The 21,702-nt window shown below is 34.2% G+C and overlaps 4 protein-coding genes across 5 annotated transcripts; 2 read left to right on the top strand and 2 right to left on the bottom strand.

Annotated features, from left to right (window-relative positions):
• The first annotated feature begins 26 nt into the window (after positions 1-26).
• LOC112769390 (protein FLX-like 3) lies at positions 27-5,592 on the top strand. Of its 2 annotated transcripts, XR_003186497.3 has the most exons (6): positions 28-161; positions 389-966; positions 1,079-1,224; positions 1,444-1,532; positions 1,617-1,836; positions 4,787-5,592. XR_003186497.3 is itself a non-coding variant. In XM_025813904.3 (5 exons), exons 2-5 carry the CDS (start codon positions 422-424, stop codon positions 1,698-1,700), a joined length of 864 nt encoding a protein of 287 aa, XP_025669689.1. In that variant the 5' UTR covers positions 27-161; positions 389-421; the 3' UTR covers positions 1,701-1,964. The 2 variants fall into 2 exon arrangements, 1 of the variants encoding a protein (XP_025669689.1); XM_025813904.3 differs by lacking the exon at positions 4,787-5,592 and having other exon boundaries at positions 27-161; positions 1,617-1,964.
• Positions 5,593-5,724: 132 nt separating this feature from the next.
• LOC112769389 (phospholipase D alpha 4) lies at positions 5,725-8,821 on the bottom strand. Its single transcript, XM_025813903.3, has 4 exons — positions 8,472-8,821; positions 7,825-8,382; positions 6,541-7,735; positions 5,725-6,445 (listed from the first exon to the last, which is right to left on the bottom strand). Exons 1-4 carry the CDS (start codon positions 8,565-8,567, stop codon positions 6,003-6,005), a joined length of 2,292 nt encoding a protein of 763 aa, XP_025669688.1. The 5' UTR covers positions 8,568-8,821; the 3' UTR covers positions 5,725-6,002.
• A 7,947-nt stretch (positions 8,822-16,768) lies between these two features.
• Positions 16,769-18,092, top strand: LOC112770832 (PRA1 family protein F3). The gene has a single exon (XM_025815244.2). The coding sequence runs from the start codon at positions 17,172-17,174 to the stop codon at positions 17,745-17,747; it is 576 nt and encodes a 191-aa protein (XP_025671029.1). The 5' UTR covers positions 16,769-17,171; the 3' UTR covers positions 17,748-18,092.
• A 458-nt stretch (positions 18,093-18,550) lies between these two features.
• On the bottom strand, positions 18,551-21,541 carry LOC112770831 (uncharacterized). The gene is made up of 7 exons (XM_025815243.3): positions 21,269-21,541; positions 20,673-20,824; positions 20,440-20,573; positions 20,048-20,274; positions 19,746-19,949; positions 19,217-19,297; positions 18,551-18,979 (listed from the first exon to the last, which is right to left on the bottom strand). Exons 1-7 carry the CDS (start codon positions 21,313-21,315, stop codon positions 18,727-18,729), a joined length of 1,098 nt encoding a protein of 365 aa, XP_025671028.1. The 5' UTR covers positions 21,316-21,541; the 3' UTR covers positions 18,551-18,726.
• Positions 21,542-21,702: the final 161 nt, after the last annotated feature.

Below are 21,702 nucleotides of genomic sequence, written 5' to 3'. Positions count from 1 at the left end.
TTTTTAAGAGTTTGAAACGACGCCGTTGATAAGAATTGCGGTTGTGTCTTTTGTGTTTGCCTTCCGCTGCCGCAGAGAGGAAGAACACGACCTTCTTTTCTGCTCTTCGATCACATCAGCATCACCCTACACCTTCATCTTCATCTTCTCCCTCTCACAAGGTTCGCTTTTTCCCCTTAACCTCTCTGTCTCTCTCTGTCTCTGTCTCTGTCTCTGTCTCTCTCTCTCGCTCATATTGAAATCCGATTTCATTCATCTTTTCTTTCTATCATTCATTTTCCTAGTTTCTGTTTACGTCAGCAGAACTTCGTTCATGATTTCTAAAGATTTGATATTTTCTAAAGAAATGAAATATATTATATCATATGTGTTTGTGAGATTATTATAGGTTGTTAGGTAGATAAGGTAGGGCTTACTTCAAATGTCAAGGCACCGCGTTCATCACCGGGAACCCTTGAGTTCCCGCCGGGGTTACCCTTCCGACGCCCCTTATGCCCGCCCGCCTCCTCCCATTCCCCGCCCAGCCATCCCCCCGCCGCATCCCGCCGCCCTCCTCGAAGAAGAACTCGAATTGCAGCATGCCGAGATGCGTAGGGTTGTGGCTGACAACCGCAGGCTCATTGAGGACCGTGTGGTATTGCAGCGTGACCTTGCTGCTGCCAAGGAGGAACTTCACCGTATGAACCTTGCCATTGGTGATATTCGTGCTGAGCATGAGCTGCATTCCAGGGAGCTCATTGACAAAGGAAGGAAGATGGAGTCTGATCTCAGGGCTGCCGAGCCCCTGAAGAGTGAGGTTGCGCAGCTGCGAGCCGAGGTTCAGAAACTTAACACTCTTAAGCAAGAACTTACAGGGAAGGTTCAGACGCTTAATCAGGATGTTGCAAGGTTACAAGCTGATAATAAACAGATTCCCATGTTGAAGTCCGAGATTGATGGCCTACGCCAGGAGCTAATGCGTGCAAGGTGTGTGGCTCTGCTGTGATCGCAGTTCCCATATTCTGCTTCGAGCCCTTCTCTGATGTGCATTCCTGAATTTGTTAGCTTAAACTGATGGTGATTAGTTTTTGCTTTTTAGAACCATGATGGATTATGAAAAGAAGGCAAACATAGAGTTCATGGAACAAAGGCAATCAATGGAGAAAAACATGGTTTCCATGGCTCGGGAAGTGGAGAAGCTACGTGCAGAGCTTGCTAGTGTTGATGGCAGACAGTGGGGTGCTGGTATGACCTCTATGTTATCCTTCTATAGATATCTTCTTGTGTTTTATTAACTGTATGGGTTGTTAGAAAAGTTATAATTGCCTGATTTGATTTAATGGCTTGAATAAGGAAGGTCATTCAATTAGACCAATAGATGGCCTTAATAGAGTTGTATCCTCCATTTATTGATGATCTAAATAATTAAAATGATGATGTTTTGTTTTCTAATCATTTACAAAGGTGGGCCTTATGGAACACAGTTTGGTAGCCCCAAAGGGGGTTATCCAGCTCTGTATGCAGATGGATATGGACCATATGGCGTTCACCTGGTATGTGTCATCCTTAATTTATAAGTTTTAAATGTTAGGCTTCACCTTCAAGGCTTTATTCACCTCTTATATGCTTCTGTCTAGGGTGCTGTGGAGAAAGGTCCTCTGTATGGGGCAGGTGCTACTTCAAGGAAAGGACCTGAGAAGTCTCGCACTAATCGCCGTTGAAATTCAAGTGATCGCTGTTGGTGAAGAAGAGAGGCTTGCCATCACTTTAGCCCGTGTTAACACCATGGCTGTGATTGAGTTTGGCATCCTTCTATCTGTGCATGCCTCATCAATGCTTATTTTCTGGTTATAATTGGTTCGTAACTAGCATATATAGGTTTCGGTGTTGCTTTGTTTCGTATTTATAGGGAAAGTTGTTGCAATATGTCTAAGTTCAAAACCTAGTATGATGAAACTTAAATTTATCTATCTTCCATTGATACATATTTCTAGTTTTTTTATTATTGCTTTTGGCTATTATTGTTGTCTATCTTTCTTCTCGGAAAGACATGTTTTAAATAATTCATGAGATGAAATGAGGTATAGTTCCCATGTGCTGAAACATGTTGCCTGAGATTCAGTATTTGGTGGGTGATCGTGGATAGCTGTTTTAGAGGGCGATGGATACTTAAGTTGTATCATTATTATTATCAGTGCTCCTTGTTGAAGTTTTAGTAATCTAGCAATATGTTAAATAAATGGTGCTGCACAGATGGAGTGTGGATGTGTGATATTGAAATTAGTCCCATCTAGTGGGTAATTATTTCTGTCACAGCAGTCATCAGACAGAGAGGAACTTGGGGCATAATTTATATTAGGTATTCTGTTGTTTACTGAGGTGAACAAAATGAGACGTTACAGTTTGAAGGAGAATATAGAGTATGTTTCTTTAGGCTTGATGTGATAAATCTCAGTTATAGCTATTTCTAAGATTGGATAAACTTCACTGAAGAGCAGTATGGTGTTCCTCACCTGATGGATTTTATTAGGATTAGTCATTGTAGTCCTGCAACTGATAAAGGAGGCATCCTGCATAAATTTTTGGGAATATAACCTTGTGGGTGATTATGTTGCTAATGGCTGAACGAATGTAAGATATCCATTTCCTGGAAATTAAGCTCTAGGGTTTCATATTTAGTTAAGTTTTTGGGACTTTGTTTAGTTTCATTGCTGGAAAAGGTGCTTGTATTGACGGTGGCTGTAATCAAATATCGGATTTAATATACATGCCTGGACGAGATGTTCGGTTTTTGAAATATTCAACCTTTTGTTTTGTTTTCTCTGCTAAGTTGCTGGTGGTAACTACTGCTTTTTGCTGGCATGGAGGATGGGTGGTGGATGGTAGAAGCGTGTTGCGTTTGTCCAGAAGCAGTTGTTTGTTGGTGCATACGATGCCCAATACCCTATGATACTTTGTCGTGAGGAAAACCCCAAGAACAATGAAATTGGATGGAGTGAATACAGATTCAGAAGTATTTTGCACCATTATTTGGCCATGCTTTAAAACATGTTCAGTTTGATTGGACCTCGAATGCTTCAAACTATTAAGTGCTGTAGTGGTACATGTTAGAGCCTGATTTTAAACAAGTGGATTTTCCCAGCAAGATGGTAGTGTATTAGGTCTTGTACTGCTCTTGTTCACTGTTTATTTGAAGAGGGCCAGAAATTGGCTGCTGTCGATGTAGAATGAGATGTATGTTAGCTTACAAATCTGACCGGCACTAGGATTCAAGGGGTAAGTTAGTTCTATACCCATTCAACATGAAGAGTGAATCTCATACATCAGGGAGTTTCCCATTCTTCATATTGGTTGGGTTGCTGAAATCTTCATGATGCCCAAAATTCTATCATATATTGCAACCATCACTGTGGAATATCTGAAGAGAAGACTTTCAACCTGAAGTATGTCTGGAGGCGAGCTGGGGATCTGAAGCTCATAGGCAAGTATTCTGCTTATTTTATTGGTCTAAATGATGTAACAAGTATGGAACTTGCTATGTGTTACCCTTCTGATTACCATCATGTAAAGGTTTAGTATTCTGCTTAATATAAACTAGTAGTTGCACACCTGTATTAGGTCACCAAGTTCCATCATCAGATTTTGTTTCTAGGAATGTTATCTAACCAGAAAATTTAGAGTAATGTTTAGGAATCTAGCCTTCTAATTCGACTTTAAGCAGTAGTATAATATTAGCTGCAATGCATCCATTCCTACGAAATTGAATCTTCTGTATTCATATTTATTAGTTAGGTGCTTCGACAATTGAAGCTGCCTGGAAAGCTAAAGGATGCAAAACCTTCACATAGGTCCCAGTTGTCATTATCAATCTAATAGGAGTGAAAGGAAGGTTGAGATATTGGTTTGTATCTTAACAAATTGTTACATCATTAAGTCCCGCATTACATGAAGATATCAAACTCTGGAGTCCAACCTTGTTAAGGCAGTATCAGAACCAATCATGTGGCTGTCATTGTGGTGTGTAAGCTTCTACATTTTTTATGGATATGCAAAGACAGCCTTTATAAGTACTTTAGCATCCCTTTCCCGTTGAGCTAGTTTTTGAAGTGAAGTTAAAGACTCACAATTTAAGACCTACTATCATTTTGTGAAGTATGGTTGATTGCTTCTGGAATACCTGACCATCCAATTAACTTGGATGGATTCATGGCTAAAGTTGGACGCTTGCAACTTATAGGTTGAATTCCTTTCAAGTGGTGAGTTGATGTTGCTACTTCTCTCAGTAATTCATGTAGGCTATATTAATTTAGGAGCATTAACCCAGGGCTAGTAGTTACTGCTGACTTGAACATGAAGCACTCGGAGTTGGCTATCTCTAGAGTAAGTTTGAGTCTTCTCTAGAAAAGATGAATAGTCAGCTTCCCTGGGGAGTCAGAGGCTTTGGAGTTGCTTATAATGCTGTTCCAGTGTCCAACTGGATTGGAAATACCAGGACACATTTCATTATAACAAGTACTTTAGTGATTAATGTCATGAATCTCTTGAGGAGGTTTTTGTTACACTTGGTCAGGATGAAGGATGCTAACAGTCATTTGGCTTCCTCATTAGTTTCTTATAGTTTCAAGATTGCTCCCGTATCTTGTAGTTCTCATTTTATTTTGTTTCGATAAGGCTTTTCTATATGATATGGCATTAAGAGTAATGTTCATGCACTTGTCTTTTTATATATATATTTTTTATTTTTAATGTTTTCTCCCCCCCTTTGCACGCATATTCAAGTAACTGATGTTTTCTATTATTGTTGCAGATGAGAGGCTGGGAAATTTTGTAGGGGACTTTGAAATGAGGAAAACTGTCCACGTCTTTTGGCCTTAATGTTGCAAGATTTTGAGGAACAACAGTGTGTTCTTGATTGATTTTGAAATGCAAATGGGATGAATTTTCCCGTTGTGAGCTAAAGACTGGTCAATCAAGAGGATGTACTTAGATAGCTTGTTGCGTCAAGGTAAACTACATATATTAGCATGCCATTTTTGGCTGGGATCATATATTCTGAGATTGGATATGAAGCTTAGGTGGTGGTCACGGATTGTTTCGACTTACAAATGGTAATGCTGAAAGTTGTGACACAATTTTTGTCTGGTAGATGGTTCATGAATGATTGCTTCAGATGTTGCTAAATGTGGTTTCTGGAGGAAGGGATGTCTCCGTTTAGATATTTTTCAACACATGCCTCAAATTCAGGTTGATGCAGACTACTTCATACCACCAATATTTGAAGTTAGGCCAATGAATCATGCCTTAAGGTCGTTGCTATATAATCAGATTTAGCTTGAAACCTGTTCGATAGTCATTTCAACGCTTCTCCGCACTCATTTTCATGATCATGTGTTATACATGGCAAAGAACTTTACTACTATCATTTGATTATTCATTATTCCATCGAGATTTTTCATATAACCGCCACGGTTCCGTCATCGTGTGTTCCATGCATTGTACTTCCTTGGACTCAAATATGTTTCACAGATTTGATTTACTATACCTTTTGGTGCTGTTATAAATTTTTTTTTTTTTTTTAAAGTTAATCTATGAAGATAATCATTTTTTGTTTTCTATTCTTCAATAACTAGACTAATATAGCTGCAGATGAAGCATTATAATTTTATTGATGTTATGCTGAGATTTGCATGAACAGGACTTTTTGCTCGGAAATTAACTGCGATTTGATTTCATTCACTGTTAGGATTTCACTTAGAAATTCGTTTCCATATCACTCAGAGCAATGGAAAGACTAAACAATATTATTAAGTAATTTGAATTTACATCGGATGTTGTTTCAGCCCTCTTGTCAACACCAATCATCAGCAAATGTACAAGGTCTCTGCTTTTATCAGAATCATAAATTCATAATGTACATGAACACTACTGAAAGGGAAAAGCGATATATATCTTTTTTTTGGTTGAGAAGGAAAAAGGGATATACACAAAAGAATTGTTAGTCTTGTTTTTGTGTGCCCATATTGCTAAGTGGTAAATAGAGGGGGTAGTAATTTAGATCTCTTTCCTTTCACTAAACATTTTGTATCAGGAAAATAATCTTCACCATTAGGCATGTCCTCTACACACCCTTCTTGTGTTACCTTAATGGGGTATGTTACAAGGTGCACACCATCCATGTCCACAATCTCTTCATTCCTGTACACTTGCCACATTTTATCTCCTATCAACCGCATTCTATGCACACAATCCAACCTTTCCGGCTCCAAGAACAGTTCATCAGTGCTCCGGGTGTGTTCATACCACAGTGACATTCTGTATGCATGAATATCACCATGATTCATGAGTTTGTCAGACTCAGCTCCATCTTGAGACTGGTAGCATCCTATGGCAATCTCTGTGTCCCTTTGCCCATCCATGGATCTTTGGTTCACATTGGCTGATCCTATTAATATGTATAGGTCGTCCACTATTCATAGAAAGAACCAACAAAATTAAGCACTTTCATAGAATGAGCAACATAAGTTACTGTAACTAATCAACAATAATGTAATGATTTCATACCAATCATGATCTTGGAATGGACATAAACCATGAACCTTCTGTTTTTCTGTGCATTCCAGTATTGTGTTTCAGGATGTGGAGAATGTGGTGGAAGAAACTCATCTATTCCCTTCTGTTCCCTATTTGCAAGGCAGAAGAAATTCAAGTAGTCTCTTGGGTGCCCAGGTTCACCACTTTCTTGTATTGCTTCTCCAATTAATCCATACATCATTGCCATTGTTTCTCTGGTCCAATGCAGTATATCTTGAACTGGTTCACTTTCAGGAACACCTTCTGGCCACATTGGTATTACTATGTACACTGCAAACCTCTCTTTTGCTTTGATCTTACTAACCACCTTGAGTGCAATCTCAACTGGAATCAGATTTCCACAGCCACTATAACTATCTTTCTCCCACATATGGCACCCTCCAATGAAATATTGGTTCTCAATATATATGAATTTATCGGCGCGCCTAATCGCTTCCACATAAGCCTCATGTATGCTTCTCTCAACAGTAAGCTTTCTAAACATTTGACTAGCAGATACATGATCAATCGACCGGTATACCTGAACTTTCCAATCCCTCTCAGAGGGATTACTTGCAAAAGAAGGATAGAGCTTTACTAAGGTGTTGGCAGGGACTAGAAGAGAAGGATCACATTGCTTTGTCCATCTTTGCTCAAAATTTGTTAAAACATCCCATGCAGCCTCACCAGTTACACAAGCATGAGCATCATGCCATGGCTCTCTTGGCCCTCCTTTGTTGAGGCTAGCTCCTGCAATGTTTGTCTGGTAGAAGTCATGGTAATGAGATTCCTTGTCAAGTGTTCGGAACAACGAGTGTGTCTCTGTGTCGTACCGACCATCACAGAGATCAACACCACCCAAGAAGCTCAGAATCTCTCTTTCATTAGCAGAGTTGTTGGGTGCTCTGGTGTCCACAGTTATAGTTTTCTGGTGGTGAGCAAAGACTGTGGGGAACTTATGGTGTAATCTTGGACATTTTCTGCATATTACTTTTGTGTGTTTGAAGTAAGCAAAAGATTCTTCATCATGGGTGTTCATAACACCTTTGATCTTAATAAAAGGCAAAGATGTCTCATCATCCCAAATCATAATCCTCACAGCCACTCCTTCATCTGCTTTCCTCTTCAATAGTTCACCCAACTTTACTTCTCTGGCATGTGGGATTTCTGTTTGAGGATCTCTAACCTGAACAAAATAGCATGAGTGCAACTTTATCAAAACCAACATGTATATTATCAAAAATGGTATGAATGATATGATATTTTCTTATTTACCAGAATCATGTTGGGATTGAAGGACCACCCTGCAATGTAAATTAAATACTTTGCACCCTCAATTGCTTTGTAGACATCCTCCCATAGATTTCTTGGTGCTCCACATAGATCAAAAGGAGGTTGAAAATCATGTGAATGATGAGCATCATGATAGAGCTTAACTTGACAATTAGACCTCTGAGGGAATGTAGCATCATTAATCCCTTTATAATCCCCACTGCTAATTATCTTTGCCCAACTTGTCTCCAAATCTGCTGGCTTAAACCATAATATGAACCTCAACTTGAGTTGTGTGCTTGGTTTTCCATTTTCCATTAGGAGGGGGAGGAAACCATTCATGAAGCTTCCTTCTTTCAATTGCTGAGCCTTAATTTGGAATTTTCCCAATATGGAACATGATGTTTTCAGAGTGATGGTGATGGTTGAATCACATGGATGAGCACATTGAATCTGAAAAGTTTGGTTCCACACACGCCCTCTTTCTTGTGTAGTTTTTGCCATCACCTTGTTGCCTATTTTGATGGTCACAAAAGCAGGCTTTCCATTTGGACATAGACACTGTTAAAACAAAAAAAGAGACATGACAGTTATTTCAAAACTGAGAATAATGTAAATACTATATAGAATGATAGTTATCTAAAACTCACATTAAAGGGAAATGAAGGAGAATAAGGTGTGGCATCAAAGATAGTAGCTTCAATTGTTCCATGGAGAAGAGAATGCTTTTCTTCCATTACTGCCATAACCTTGTAGCAACTTTTTCACAATGAGAAAACTATCAACTTTGCTTTGACTTTTGAGGTAAACTGAATATATATGATCACATTTCATATATAAAGGTTCTATGAGGTTGGTGGTGCTACATAATGCAGATGAAGAAGCAAAAAGAAGGGACCTTAAAATGCAATTAAACTGTTAGAGGGGAGCTTGGAAAAACTTGTAGTTAACCTTCCAACAAGTTTTCGCTTGAAGCACAAGTTTCTTGAACTCAAAACACAGGAAAAGACCAAATCAATATGATGGTCAATTAAGAAGAATATGCAGAGGATTAAGAGGCTGACTTTGTTATATTAATCCAATATTAATTAATTAATTAATTAAAGCTGGAACAGTTTTGTTGGATTCAAACAATTTCGTGTCAACTGCATCACCACTAGAATTTCTAGTCGTATTAATTATTAACTAGAAAGAAAAGTATATGGAACCAACTCCAAATCAGCCAAAAATGGATCAACTTAATTAATTATAAATATAGTAATTACTTTTATATATTTATGATTTAAAATATTGGTTATTAAATATTTCACCACATTCAAATTAGGAGGAGATGTATCATTGCAACGTGAATCATGGAAACTGATTCAATTAGTTTCTGTCTCTTCACCCCCCTTCTCTCTCTAAATGCTTAAAACATGATAAATCAAAAAACATATTCAGAATCATCCAATTTACAAAGAAAAAAACATCTTAATACATAGTATAAATACCATCCATATAGAGATTTTGGATTCACCCAGAGGCATTTGGCTGGTTTTTTGCTAGAACCATCTTGGTTCCCTAGCATTATTGTAACTAGAATAATAATTTTTTTTGGTTTAATTACTCTGTTGGTCTCTATAGTTTCGTGAAATTTTCAATTAGGTCCCTACACTTTTTTTCTTTTTAATTGGGTTCCTGCACTATTTTTTTTTCAATTAAGTCCCTCTTAGTAGTAATTGGCTTAATTTTATAGGGACCCAACTAAAAAAAAAAATTGGTATAGGGACCTAAATAAAAGGAAAAAAAATATAGGAACCCAATTAAAAAAAATTTGTGCAAAGACTCAATTAAAAGAAAAAAAGTATAGAGACCTAATTGAAAATTTTGCGAAAGTATAGAACCAACAGAGTAATTAAACTTTTTTTTTTTATGAAATTGAATAGATTGAGTATCTTAATCTCATACATGGTTCACCACCATGCATGATGAATCCCAACCGTGAAGATTATGAAACATAATTCATCAAATACGTGAAGGTTTGACAATGTTGTATGTGTCACATTACTCACTTTCTTTTGATTAACATAATTGGTTGATGAGTGCCTTGCGGGATTGACAACTTATCAATACTTAAGATTCCGGAATAAAAACATGGTGGGGGAAAAAAATTAATTAAGAAACCAAAGTGTCACTGTCGTCTATTGTCTTGTTTTCAAATATGTGTTAATTAAGGAGTATATGCGAAACAAATTATGCTCTTTGATATCAAGCTAACAACTATCCATGGCGTGTGCCTTGTGGGAAACATAAAAAATCATTTTTTAATGGAAGAAAGTTGCATTTGATTTTTCATTAATTATTCTTTTATTGCTCTTATTCTCAAAATTGAAGTTTTCTAATGAACATCTTATAGTTAATTATAATAGAATTTCACATCAAACACTTTTGCCACAAATTTTATTTTATTAATTATATGTGACTGTTATATTGTCGTGACGATGTTATGTATTAAAAGAACAAATAAGTCTCTAACAAAACACGCATTTTGCAATTACTCAAAACTACGTATTTTAGTGAAACAAATAGGAGGCATTCATTGGTACATATTAGGTATGTTCTCTTTAAAAAATAGAGTAAAGTATCGTTTTTGTCCCTAACGTTTGGAGTAAATCCTATTTGTGTTCCTAACGTTTAAATCGTCCTATTTGTATCCCTAACGTTTGTAAAAGTGATTCAATGTTATCCTGCCGTCAATTACACATCATGAATGCTTTAGTTTGAGTTTCAAAAATCTCTTCTTGAAGTTAGAATACAAATGTCTGGGATAGAATCGATGATCTACTCCGAAAAATACCTCATCAAATGTTGAAACTAATTCTTACAACATTTACATAATTCACTTTTCTAGGGACATAATTGAATCTAAACACAAATAATGGATATAATATTAAAATCGAACACATCCAAGTGAGAATAATTGAAAAATATAATATAATTTGTTAGTATAATTGATAGTAGAATAACATTGAATCACTTTTATAAACGTTAAGGATACAAATAGGACGATTTAAACGTTAGGGACACAAATAGGACTTACCCCAAACGTTGGGGACAAAAACGATACTTTACTCTAAAAAATAATACTAAATTTCAAGCTTTTATAAATGATAGAATTTAGATGATAATTTATCTATAGTTGTATTAATGTAAAATTGATAGTCGAAAACTATTATATAATTTTACAAATTTAATTAAATTATCATCTAACAATTATCGATTACCAACTTCACATAAAAAAAATTGCAGCCGAGCATTTATCTAAACTAGAGTGAGACCCGCGCAATGCGCGGAGAGGTAGATTATTTATACTATATAGTATATTTTAATAAATGTTATATTAAAAATATTTTAGAGAACATATTTATAATAGATTTTAAATTTATTTATTTTTAAAAAAGACATAGGTTATTTATATTAGAGTTATACAAAACTGCATTTTTTTTTTCATTTTTCGATTTGCATTAATAGCTATACTTTGTCTTTTCTTGCGGTTTTTTTGTTTGTAAATAATGAAAAAATAAATGAATGAGAATGAAAAATATATAAAAATGTTATATTAAATTTAAAGAATTTTTGACAATTAGTATAAGAGATTAAGAAATGAAGAGTAGTAAGAGTCTTAATATGTATAAGTTGTAGAATTTGAATATTTGTAACTGAAATTTTTTATAATAATTATTATTATGACACTTTTAATGTATGTTTATTGCATTTAATTAGTACTTGATGTTTCAATTGAATAATAATAGATAAGAGTTTTTTGTTTTAATTTTTTTAAAACATTTTACTAAATAGTGATTGGTTGATTTTCATCTAGCCATTTTCGGTATTAACTCTTCTGGTCTGTCATTACCACTGCAAATCCTTCTACAACAAAGAGAATAAAACATGGTCAAAGAATGATAATCCATTTTAAGTAAATTGTGGAAGTAATATTGCACATGTGGAATAACAATTTGAAAAAGAGGAACACGTAAATGTAAATTGTGGAAGAAGTACTCCACATGTAAAATAAGAATTTATAATTTGATGATGAAATATTGCAATTAATAGTATATAGGGAGCAATAATTTTAAATGCACATCAATTTTGGTTGAGTGTTGGACAGAACCATTTACAAAAGAGGAATACATAAACTTGTGCTACTTGCAATGAGTTAACAATAAAAATGTTATTATTTATAACAAATAAATAAGGTTATTGAAAATGATACTGAACAATGAGAAGAGTAAACGACAAAGTTGAAAATCTTAAGGAAAATACCTGAGACAAATTTCTTACGTTGGCGGTGTCGAATGGTGACGTTGGTCTGAGACCGCAAGAGGAGGAATGAAGTTTGCCTTGGTTTCTGCAATTTATGCAATGCGGCTCCGCCGGAGATGGATATCGCGATGTACAATTTGTTTTGAGGAAAAAACAATGGCTCATGGGACCGGAAGAGGATGAAGGAAATATGATAGGACCGAAAGAGGATGGAGGAAATAGGATCTTGGTACGGAGAGGTGCTAAGAGGGTGAGGGTTTGAGAAAGGTAATAAGCTCTTTGGTTTTGAGAGCTTTTTGTTGGGGTAAATGTTAATTTGCGTTTTTGTTGTTTTAGAAATAAGGATTGATTTAAAAAAAAGTTAATTTGTTAGTTTTTATTGTATTTTTTAGTTGTTTTTTGTGTTTTTTTTTATGTGAAAATAAAAATTGATTTGACAAGATTTGAGTGATGTATTCTAAAATTTTGCCAAGTAAACGTTGATGCTGATATGGCGTTAGTAGAAAAAGAGAAATAACTTAGAAGCAATGACCTATGTACCTACTTTTATATATTAAGAATCTAAATTTTTTTTTTTTTTTGGTAAGTGTAAGGGGCCGTAGGCCCAAAAAAAGAAAAAAAACCTACAAAACTAAACTAACTTCGGGGCAAGGAACCCCTTTTACATCATCTCTCATTAAACTAACTAAATTTTAATGTGAACAAACATCACATGTGTTTGGTTTGGCAGTGATCACATAAGGCTGTTGCCCAAATTATACGATATTTATGCCTAACCACAAATCAGTAGTAATGGGCCATCCCACTCCAAAACAAACTTGGACTTAAGAACATCCTTAAAATCTTAACACACATTGTTAACTTAAGGCCTAGGCCCAGCTTTGTGTTAATAAACCACTTTGCACCCTACATTATATTACCTGATAATAATTTTTTGGAGAAAAAATTAAATAAGTTCTTAATTTTTTAATTCAAAAATATATAATTTATTAATTAATTAAAAATATAAAATATATATTTTTTAAATATGAGATATTTTTAAATATAAGATATTTAAGTTTTTTATTCAAAATATATAAAGATAAATTAGTTTTTTGAAAGAAGTTAAATGTCTCGTATTTTAAAAAATAAAAGACGTTTTTATAGTTTTAATTAGTCAATGACTTATTTATCTTTTAGATTAGGGCTGGAAGTGAGTCAAGTCAGCTTATAAGCAAGCTCGAGATCGGCTCGTTAATAGCTCGATAAGCTAAGCTCGTGAGCTCGTGAGCCAAGCTTGAGCCTGAAATTGAGCTCATAAATTAAATGAGCCGAGTTTGAGTTTGGATAAGCTCGGCTCATTAGCTCGTGAACTGGTTCGATTATATATATAATTATTAATACACATATCCTATATGCATCTAGTCTATACTTTTAATATTATATATATACATATGAAATAGTAATATATAATTATATATATTAATGATCTTAATTATTTAAAATTTTATATTTATTTATTACATATAATTTTGATGTAAGACATAAATAAAAAATTTATATTTATTGATAGATAAACAATAATTATTCTTTTCAAATATTTTTAATACACATATCCTATATGCATCTAGTCTATACTTTTAATATTATATATATACATATGAAATAGTAATATATAATTATATATATTAATGATCTTAATTATTTAAAATTTTATATTTATTTATTACATATAATTTTGATGTAAGACATAAATAAAAAATTTATATTTATTGATAGATAAACAATAATTGTTCTTTTTAAATATTTTTTAAAATATATAAGTTATAATTTATTGATATAAAATTATAGATTATGTATTTATATTTCTATTATTTGAGCCAGCTCGTGAGCTTTTGGTGAGCCGAGTTTGAACTTAAGAAATAGGCTCGATTGTTAATGAGTCGAGCTGTAAGCCAAACTCAATTTTGGTGAGTCGAGCTTGAACTTGGTTTAGCTCGGCTCAACTCGACTCACTTCCAGCCCTATTTCAAATAAAAAATCAGGAACTGATTTATTGTTTACTCTAATTTTTGGACAAGGTTATATTTGATTTGCGGGCATCTATGTTGGCACTTGGCAACTAATCTAATAGCACAACAACTACTAAAATAGATGAAATTCTTCATTAACCATCAAATCATATTGATGATGATGATGGATCCAAATCACAGTTATGCACCATCACTAATTTATATCTTCACAAAAATCTTGTGTTTAGTAGTGCATGGTCAAAAAGGGAACACTGCATACTATATCATGTTTATTCATAAAAGAATTCATTAACGAAATCATAGTAATACATGAATAATGAAACGTGGATGAAGTGAGTTGTCATGTTGATGATGTTTATGCTTATTTGACCAAATAAACCAAACTTTTAAAAAATGCATAAGAAAGATTTTTTGGCAATGTTCTGGGACATTTCATAGTGGACACGTGGCTTTTCTGACTTGGTCACACGTTGTTTTATTATTTGCTTTGGGTTTAGTTATAGTCGTTACATTGCCGTCGCCTTTTGTTTTTTGATTTGCCGTCCCTACAATGTTTAAAGTGCCCTTATCCACCCAACTCATGTCCTCTCCAAATTCAATTATAAATTTCATAATATTATTGCTGATTCATTGCTCAATTATACTTCATATATATATATATATATATATATATATAGTATGTAATATCTTATTATAAAAAAAGTTATAATTCCAGTTCTATTACTATGATTTAAATTGTATATATGTATGATATGTGACATTGTTTTATGTTCATCAGTTTGTTCAAACTTAGAACTTATCATAATCTATGAAAGAACTATATCATGTTTCGTCATTAGAAGTTTTAAACCTTAGACAAAAATAAATAAATATATGCTACGATAACATAAAAGTTACATTAACATGTAACAATCATAAGGTAGCGTTTGTTTTGAGGTACTGAGACAGAGATTGGGAGACTAAAACTCAGTATCATATTTGTTGGTTCAGAGACTGGTACTAAAATTTCTGTCTCTATCTCCAAAATTTTAGTATTTCAGTACTTTCAAAAAATTGGGATACAGGAGACTAAAATTTGTAGAGATAGAGACGGAAACTTGAATAACATTTTATACCTAAAATACCTTTATTTCAATTAGTTAATTCTAATTTTACTCTTTGTACAAATTAAATTAGAATTTCATTCTTGTTTCAATTTTTGTCTTCCACTTTATACTAAACAGAATATTGAGATTTATTTCAATCACTAATAAAACACATGAGGGGACATTTGTATTATTGATGTAGTATTATTGTGTGATAAAAGCAACATTTAAGAGATGAAATCGAAACGGAAATGTTAATAAATTCTCCTTCTTCACAAAGTCAAGTGACATTTCCATCCTACTCAACTATAGTATATTCAATCAAGAACTCCTCTTTTCGTGGCACATGATTGTTCACATCATCAATTGTAAATTCTCCTATATATTTACAACATAATTATAGAGTATACAACACTAACAAAACCTTATTCAATTAGAGAAAATCGCTTAAACACTGCTATTATATTCTAGAGAAAAGGACAAATAAGTCCCTCACCTTTTGCCCCGCGGACATTTTTGTCCTTGACCATTGAAAAATACTTTTAAGTCCCTGACCTTCACAAAATTTGGACGGATCAGTCCCTCCGTCCAAATGCTTCCGTCAGGGACTGATCCGTCCAAATGCCTCCGTTAGGGACTGATCCGTCCAAGTTTTGTGAAGGTCAGGGACTTCAAAGTATTTTTCAATGGTCGGGGACAAAAATGTCCTCGAGGCAAAAGGTTAGGAACCTATTTGTCCTTTTCTCTATATTCTATTATATATCATATTTATAATAAAATTATTTATTCATAAATCTTTTTTAATCATCTTATATATAATTTTTTCAAATTTTTCTGTAACTTTTGACATTTGTCCTTTTTTTTTCTAGATCTTTTACTGTTTATTGGTTTTTTTTTTTTTTACATATTCAAATTCAATTTTTTGAACAATAAGTAATATTGTAATTTTTTTCTTATATTCTTGTTTTTTATTCTGCAATTGTAATAGATAAATATTGAGCTTAATTAAATAAAAACAAACTAATAATTAGCTGACATAAATTTTAAATGTATAATGATTTTTTTTTGAAAAAAACTATAATAGTATTTACTTGTATTATTTTTTTTATGATATTTTCTAATTCCACTGTGAAATTCAAATTTTAATATTTAGGGTCCGTTTGGAAAGTTTTAAAAATAATTTTTTTGAACTTTTGACTTATGAAAAGTAGTAGTATTAATGTCTAGTACAATTTTCAAAATCAAATTGCAGCTTTCTAAAAAATTATTTAAAAATTTATAGAAAAATTAAAAAAATGACTTTTCTCATAATACTACTATTTTTTATTACATTTCTACAAAATAAATAATTTTAAAATTAAAAATTTAAATATAAAATAATTTATTTATAAATTATTTTTAATATAATTATTTATTATTTAAATTATTTTTTTAAAAAAAATTTAATTAAGCTGTTTATCCAAACGGAACCTTATTCGATAAGACTAGTGACTAGAAGATAATTTTTAACCTGAATTAGACTTGAGGAAAAAAATCTAATTAACCAAATATTAGGATTTAGGAGTTTGTAAACTAGAGAAACAAAAGTTACAACTTACAAGTACACAACCCCAAAAGAGAATACAAATTAAAACCCCCAACTTAATCCGAAAATAATAAAAAGAAATTAATTATTAATTAGTTATTCGGATAAAAATTTCCAATGAATGATGAACCCAATATGAATAAAAGGAAAGATATCATTCATAGTCCCACGAGTTCAGCAACTATAGCACAAGGAGTTTATAATATAAATAAATAAATAAATAATAAAAATTGGCATTCCTATTAATGATTCAGCGTTCATTCACCATTTTCCATTTTCCATCAGCACGTTCTCTCTAAGAAAAATCCCCAAAAGCTGGTCAATATCCTTCGTCGTCTTCTTCACTTCCAAGCTTAGACACCGATGACGACGTACGGAACCATCCCAACCTCCTCTTCTCCCTCCTCAAATCTGGAGTTCCTCTCACGCGCCAAGCAGCGGATCAAGGAGGGTCTAGGCACGCGCCGCCCATGGAAGCTCATGTTCAACCTCCACTCCTTCGGTCTCCCATCTGGATTCTCAGACGCGCTCTCGCGCGTGCGCACCAACATCGCTTACTTCCAGATGAACTACGCCATCGTCGTTCTCCTTGTTCTCTTCCTCAGCCTCCTATGGCACCCGATCTCGCTCATCGTCTTCGTCGTTCTCATGGCCGCGTGGCTCTTCCTCTACTTCCTCCGCGACGAGCCACTCACGATCTTTGGCCGCCTCATCAGTGACCGCGTCATCCTCATCGTCATGTCAGTGCTCACCGTCGTGCTCTTGCTGCTCACCGGTGCCACCGCAAACATACTCATCGCGCTCCTCGTCGGTGTGGTTCTGGTGGTGGTGCACGCCGCGCTGCGCCGGACGGACGACTTGTTCTTTGATGAGGAGGAGGCTGCTGGATTGGTACAACACCACCACCATCATCACCCTGGTGTTGCTTCTTCCTCTTGAATTTCATTCTTCTAAGTTGTGATTATGATGAAGAGATTCATATTATTCTAATCTTTGTTCTTTTTGTTGTTGGTTATTGTTCACGTTGTGGTGGTAACTTGGTGTTGATGTTTTCAATTTTCAACCATCATTTTGTAATTTGGTTTATTGTTAGCGAAAATTTTTAGATTTTTTATATTTTTCAAAATGTTCCTCTTTTTTATCCCCCTTCAGATTTATGTTTGAATTTTCTTTTTTTAAATTTTCCTCTTTAGGGGGTTTGTGAAGAAAGTTGCAATAATGCTTGGGAGAACTTCGTTCAGCTTTGATTTATTTTATTTTATTTTATATTGAATTTTACTGCAAGATATGAAGTATGGACTAAATTTAATTCTCTGTTGCGGGTGGGTTTTAGTTTGGAAGTAGTAGTTGAGATAAAAATAAATTAATTAATTAAAAAATAATTCAACGAGAGAAACAATAGGGGTCCCTTTAAATAAAATTGACACAAAGTAGCAATGATAAAAGTATTCATATGTGATGTTTGGTTGGTTGGATTTCATCTCTAAAAAATCATACCTAATTAATTATTTTGCTCAATTCGGCATTTTTTTGGAAGGTAATAGATAACCAATATTTTTCTTTTCTCAAAGTTTCCTTCAACGTTGTTTGTGTATTGCAATTTAAACAGCCATAACCTTAGATCTACGAGTAGCTCCATTGAAGGTGGATCAACGACCAAGTCAAAATCCTGTTTTATCCTTGTGTGATGTTTCAATTATCATCAAAATGCAGCATGAGTCCAAATTCTAAAACTAGGCAGGTGATTGAAACAAAGCTTTATAAATATCTACAAAAGTTCCAAAACATAGTGCCTGTTTTTCCTCCAATTACTTCGTTTTCTTATCCCGGAGGCTTAGTAAGACATTTACGTAAAGGAACATGCCAAAACATTTCCCCCAAATCCGTGTAGTTAGACGCATTGAAGATATGAATAAAATCAGGGTGCCAAGTTTGGTCTCAAATCCAAACACCAACATCTGTAGTCTGATCTTGACATGGCATATAGTTCATCTGGTGTGAGGTTACTTACTTTCTCGGATTCCCAACAATCGGACTTGCCTATGTTGTTATTGGAAGTCAATGTTCCATAGCCTTCCTCCTTATGAATTTGACCTCGAATTCTCTTATATAGTCTCATCACAGAAATACAGTCTTCATATGGATCATGAGCGCCGCTTTGGATATCATAACTGTAAAAGCCAAAGCCCTACATGAGACAGCTTAAAAATTGCATAGGATCTGCAATTCCTAGCTAATGATGATATTGTATCAACATAAAACTATATAGTCTTTCCAAGAATCTATCATGTTTAACCTAGAGCAACTAAATTCAGGCGCAATGTAAATGCAAGATTTTAAAAAACAGAAGGCAAAATGCGGAAGAGACAATTAAGACTGAAAGAAACTCAAGGAAAAAGTTAACTTGCCCTAGATATGTTCGGGTAAGATACTTGAGCGAATGGCTAACCAAGTTTGTCTTCATCAATGGTCGATACTTTGCAGTGTCCCTTCACACAAAATATAGGCATTGGCATAAAGTGAGATCAAGCATCTCAAAAAATAAAAAAACTGCTGCCAAACTAAAAATATCCATTCAAAGAATAAAAATATTTAATCAACCTAGCATAATTCAATGTAAGATATATATCCAAGCAAATGAATAGGATGGAACATGGATCACAAAAATCTAGCTCATTTTTGCTAAAAGAAATTATTGCTGAAGTAAATGATAATTCAAAAGTGAATTCAACAACAAACCTGATAGCATTTCAACATACAAAAATAATCCTCTTTTTCTTTTTCTTTTTCTTTTTTTTTTTTGGGAGGAGGGGGTGGGGGTGCGAAGACAGGAATTTCCATCAATTATTTCATTCATCAGAGAATAAGCCTATTATAATAAAGTATGATATTTGGAATGAATTAGCACAACATAAATTTCACTCTACAAAGACCTACCTCAGCAAGTGTTTGGGATAATTCAATTTCAAGCAATCAAAATCGTGTTCTAAGTCATGCCCCACAAGAAGCCTGGCCTTCCCCCCATCTAGAACTTTGCCAGTGGATTCTCCGTTATATAGAATTTGCAATACATTTTTCTGAACCTCCTTCAGTGGCATAGCATTTCTAAGATTCTCTTCAGTCAACCCAGTTATATCATATCTGAAAATGTAAAGTGAAGTCAACTCCAATGCTCTTGGATCATTTTTCCACCTTTCTCTTGGATAGAACAGGACAAATACCATACAAGTTTAATGTACCTGTAGTTAGTAACAGGGATTATTGGCTGTACATATGTGTGGAAGATTAAATTCTCGTCTTCGTCAACCAAGCATACTCTTGCACAAATTTCCAGCGTTCCATCACTCCCACCACCAACCATTTCACAATCCATTGCAATTGCTCTAGGACGTCCACCAGCACCATTTTCATCATAGGAATCTAGATCGTCAATTTGGGAGCTTATATAGGGCATTGCATCGGTTCCCTGGAAAACAGCTTCATGCCAAACATAAACATCCACACAAAAACATAAAATAGAAGACAAAGCGCATTGGTCGCTAGCAGGTTTTCTTTAGCAGGTCGTGGTTAAAAGTACAGATAACACATTTTATTTGATATAGGTGCTTTATGCTGCCAACAATCAACTTACCATAGGAGCAGGGGAAGATAAGCGGCATGTTTCTAAATGCTCCCTGAGAGATACGGCACTATCAAATATTGACAAGCAAAGTTGACAACCTTGTTGAGAGAAAATTGTTGCACAAAGTCCTTTTGGCAAAGGACCTACAACATAAAGACGCGAAGGGGAATAAAAAACTAAAAGCGGGGAGTAAGATCACAAAAGCAATTACACTTGAACTTGCAATGGATTCGGAAACTAACCGGTAAGATGCTCCCTGAGAGACTCAAAAGATTTGCAATGCTTTTGACAAACCCCACATCTCGGCTGATGAAGAGAGTGGTAAGAGATTTTCATGTGCTCAATAAGATGCTCCTTTTTCTTGTATTGCTTATAGCATGCCGAGCACTTGTGTCTGTAATTGAATGAATTACGCATTCTTTAAACAATTTAAGATGATGTCACATGCTCTAACATACATAACCCTCCTCTAGTCTCTTGACATATAAAAGATCCTATCATCTATTAACTTTTGAATTTATAAGCACCACAGAACAAAGCATGCTTTAGAATTATATTAGAATTCTAACATAGAATACATTATGTTAATCTAACTTAACTTTGAATAGTAAGGGGAAGATTATTCTAGAAGATACTATAGGCAACATAAACAAGCTGAAAAAATGAATCGAATATTCCTGCTAGCTAGCTACCTAATACTTTTACTAACAAAGAAGCGATCGTGATTATGGTAGTTTACATTTAATTAAGTATCTAAATAATCGAAAACACGCACACATGCATACACATAGAACAGAATGAAATGATTGAAAGAGAAAAAAAGTTTTAAGTGTTTAACCTTTTGGGTGGGTTTTCAGTTTCAGGAGGTTCAGCTTCAGAGTCCATTGAGTTTGCGCAAAATATTACCGTATTCTGGAAATGAAATGAAGAAGAGGGAGTGGCGAATCAAATGAGGTTGAAGAAGATTCACAGCGAACCCTAACCCAACGGAGTAAGAAGATTCACTGCGTTATGCCGTCACTGTTTCTTAATTTCTTTTCTCCCTTTGTTTGTTGTTGACTCTTTTTTTTTTTTTTTCTCTCCTTTTCTTTGGTGTGGAGAAAAGTTAATTAACTCCGTTTGACTGGTTGTCTAATATATATAAATTTAAGTTTTTGATACAGTAAAAACTTACCTGCAGGCGATTTTATGTGAAGTTGATAACTAATAGTTGTTAGATAAAAATTTAGTCTATCGACTCTCAATTATCAACTTCATATGAAGTAGACTGCA

Source organism: Arachis hypogaea, chromosome 18 (assembly GCF_003086295.3).
Source record: "Arachis hypogaea cultivar Tifrunner chromosome 18, arahy.Tifrunner.gnm2.J5K5, whole genome shotgun sequence".
In the NCBI taxonomy this organism is placed as follows: domain Eukaryota; kingdom Viridiplantae; phylum Streptophyta; class Magnoliopsida; order Fabales; family Fabaceae; genus Arachis; species Arachis hypogaea.
This window is presented reverse-complemented; position numbering and strand designations above follow the sequence as displayed.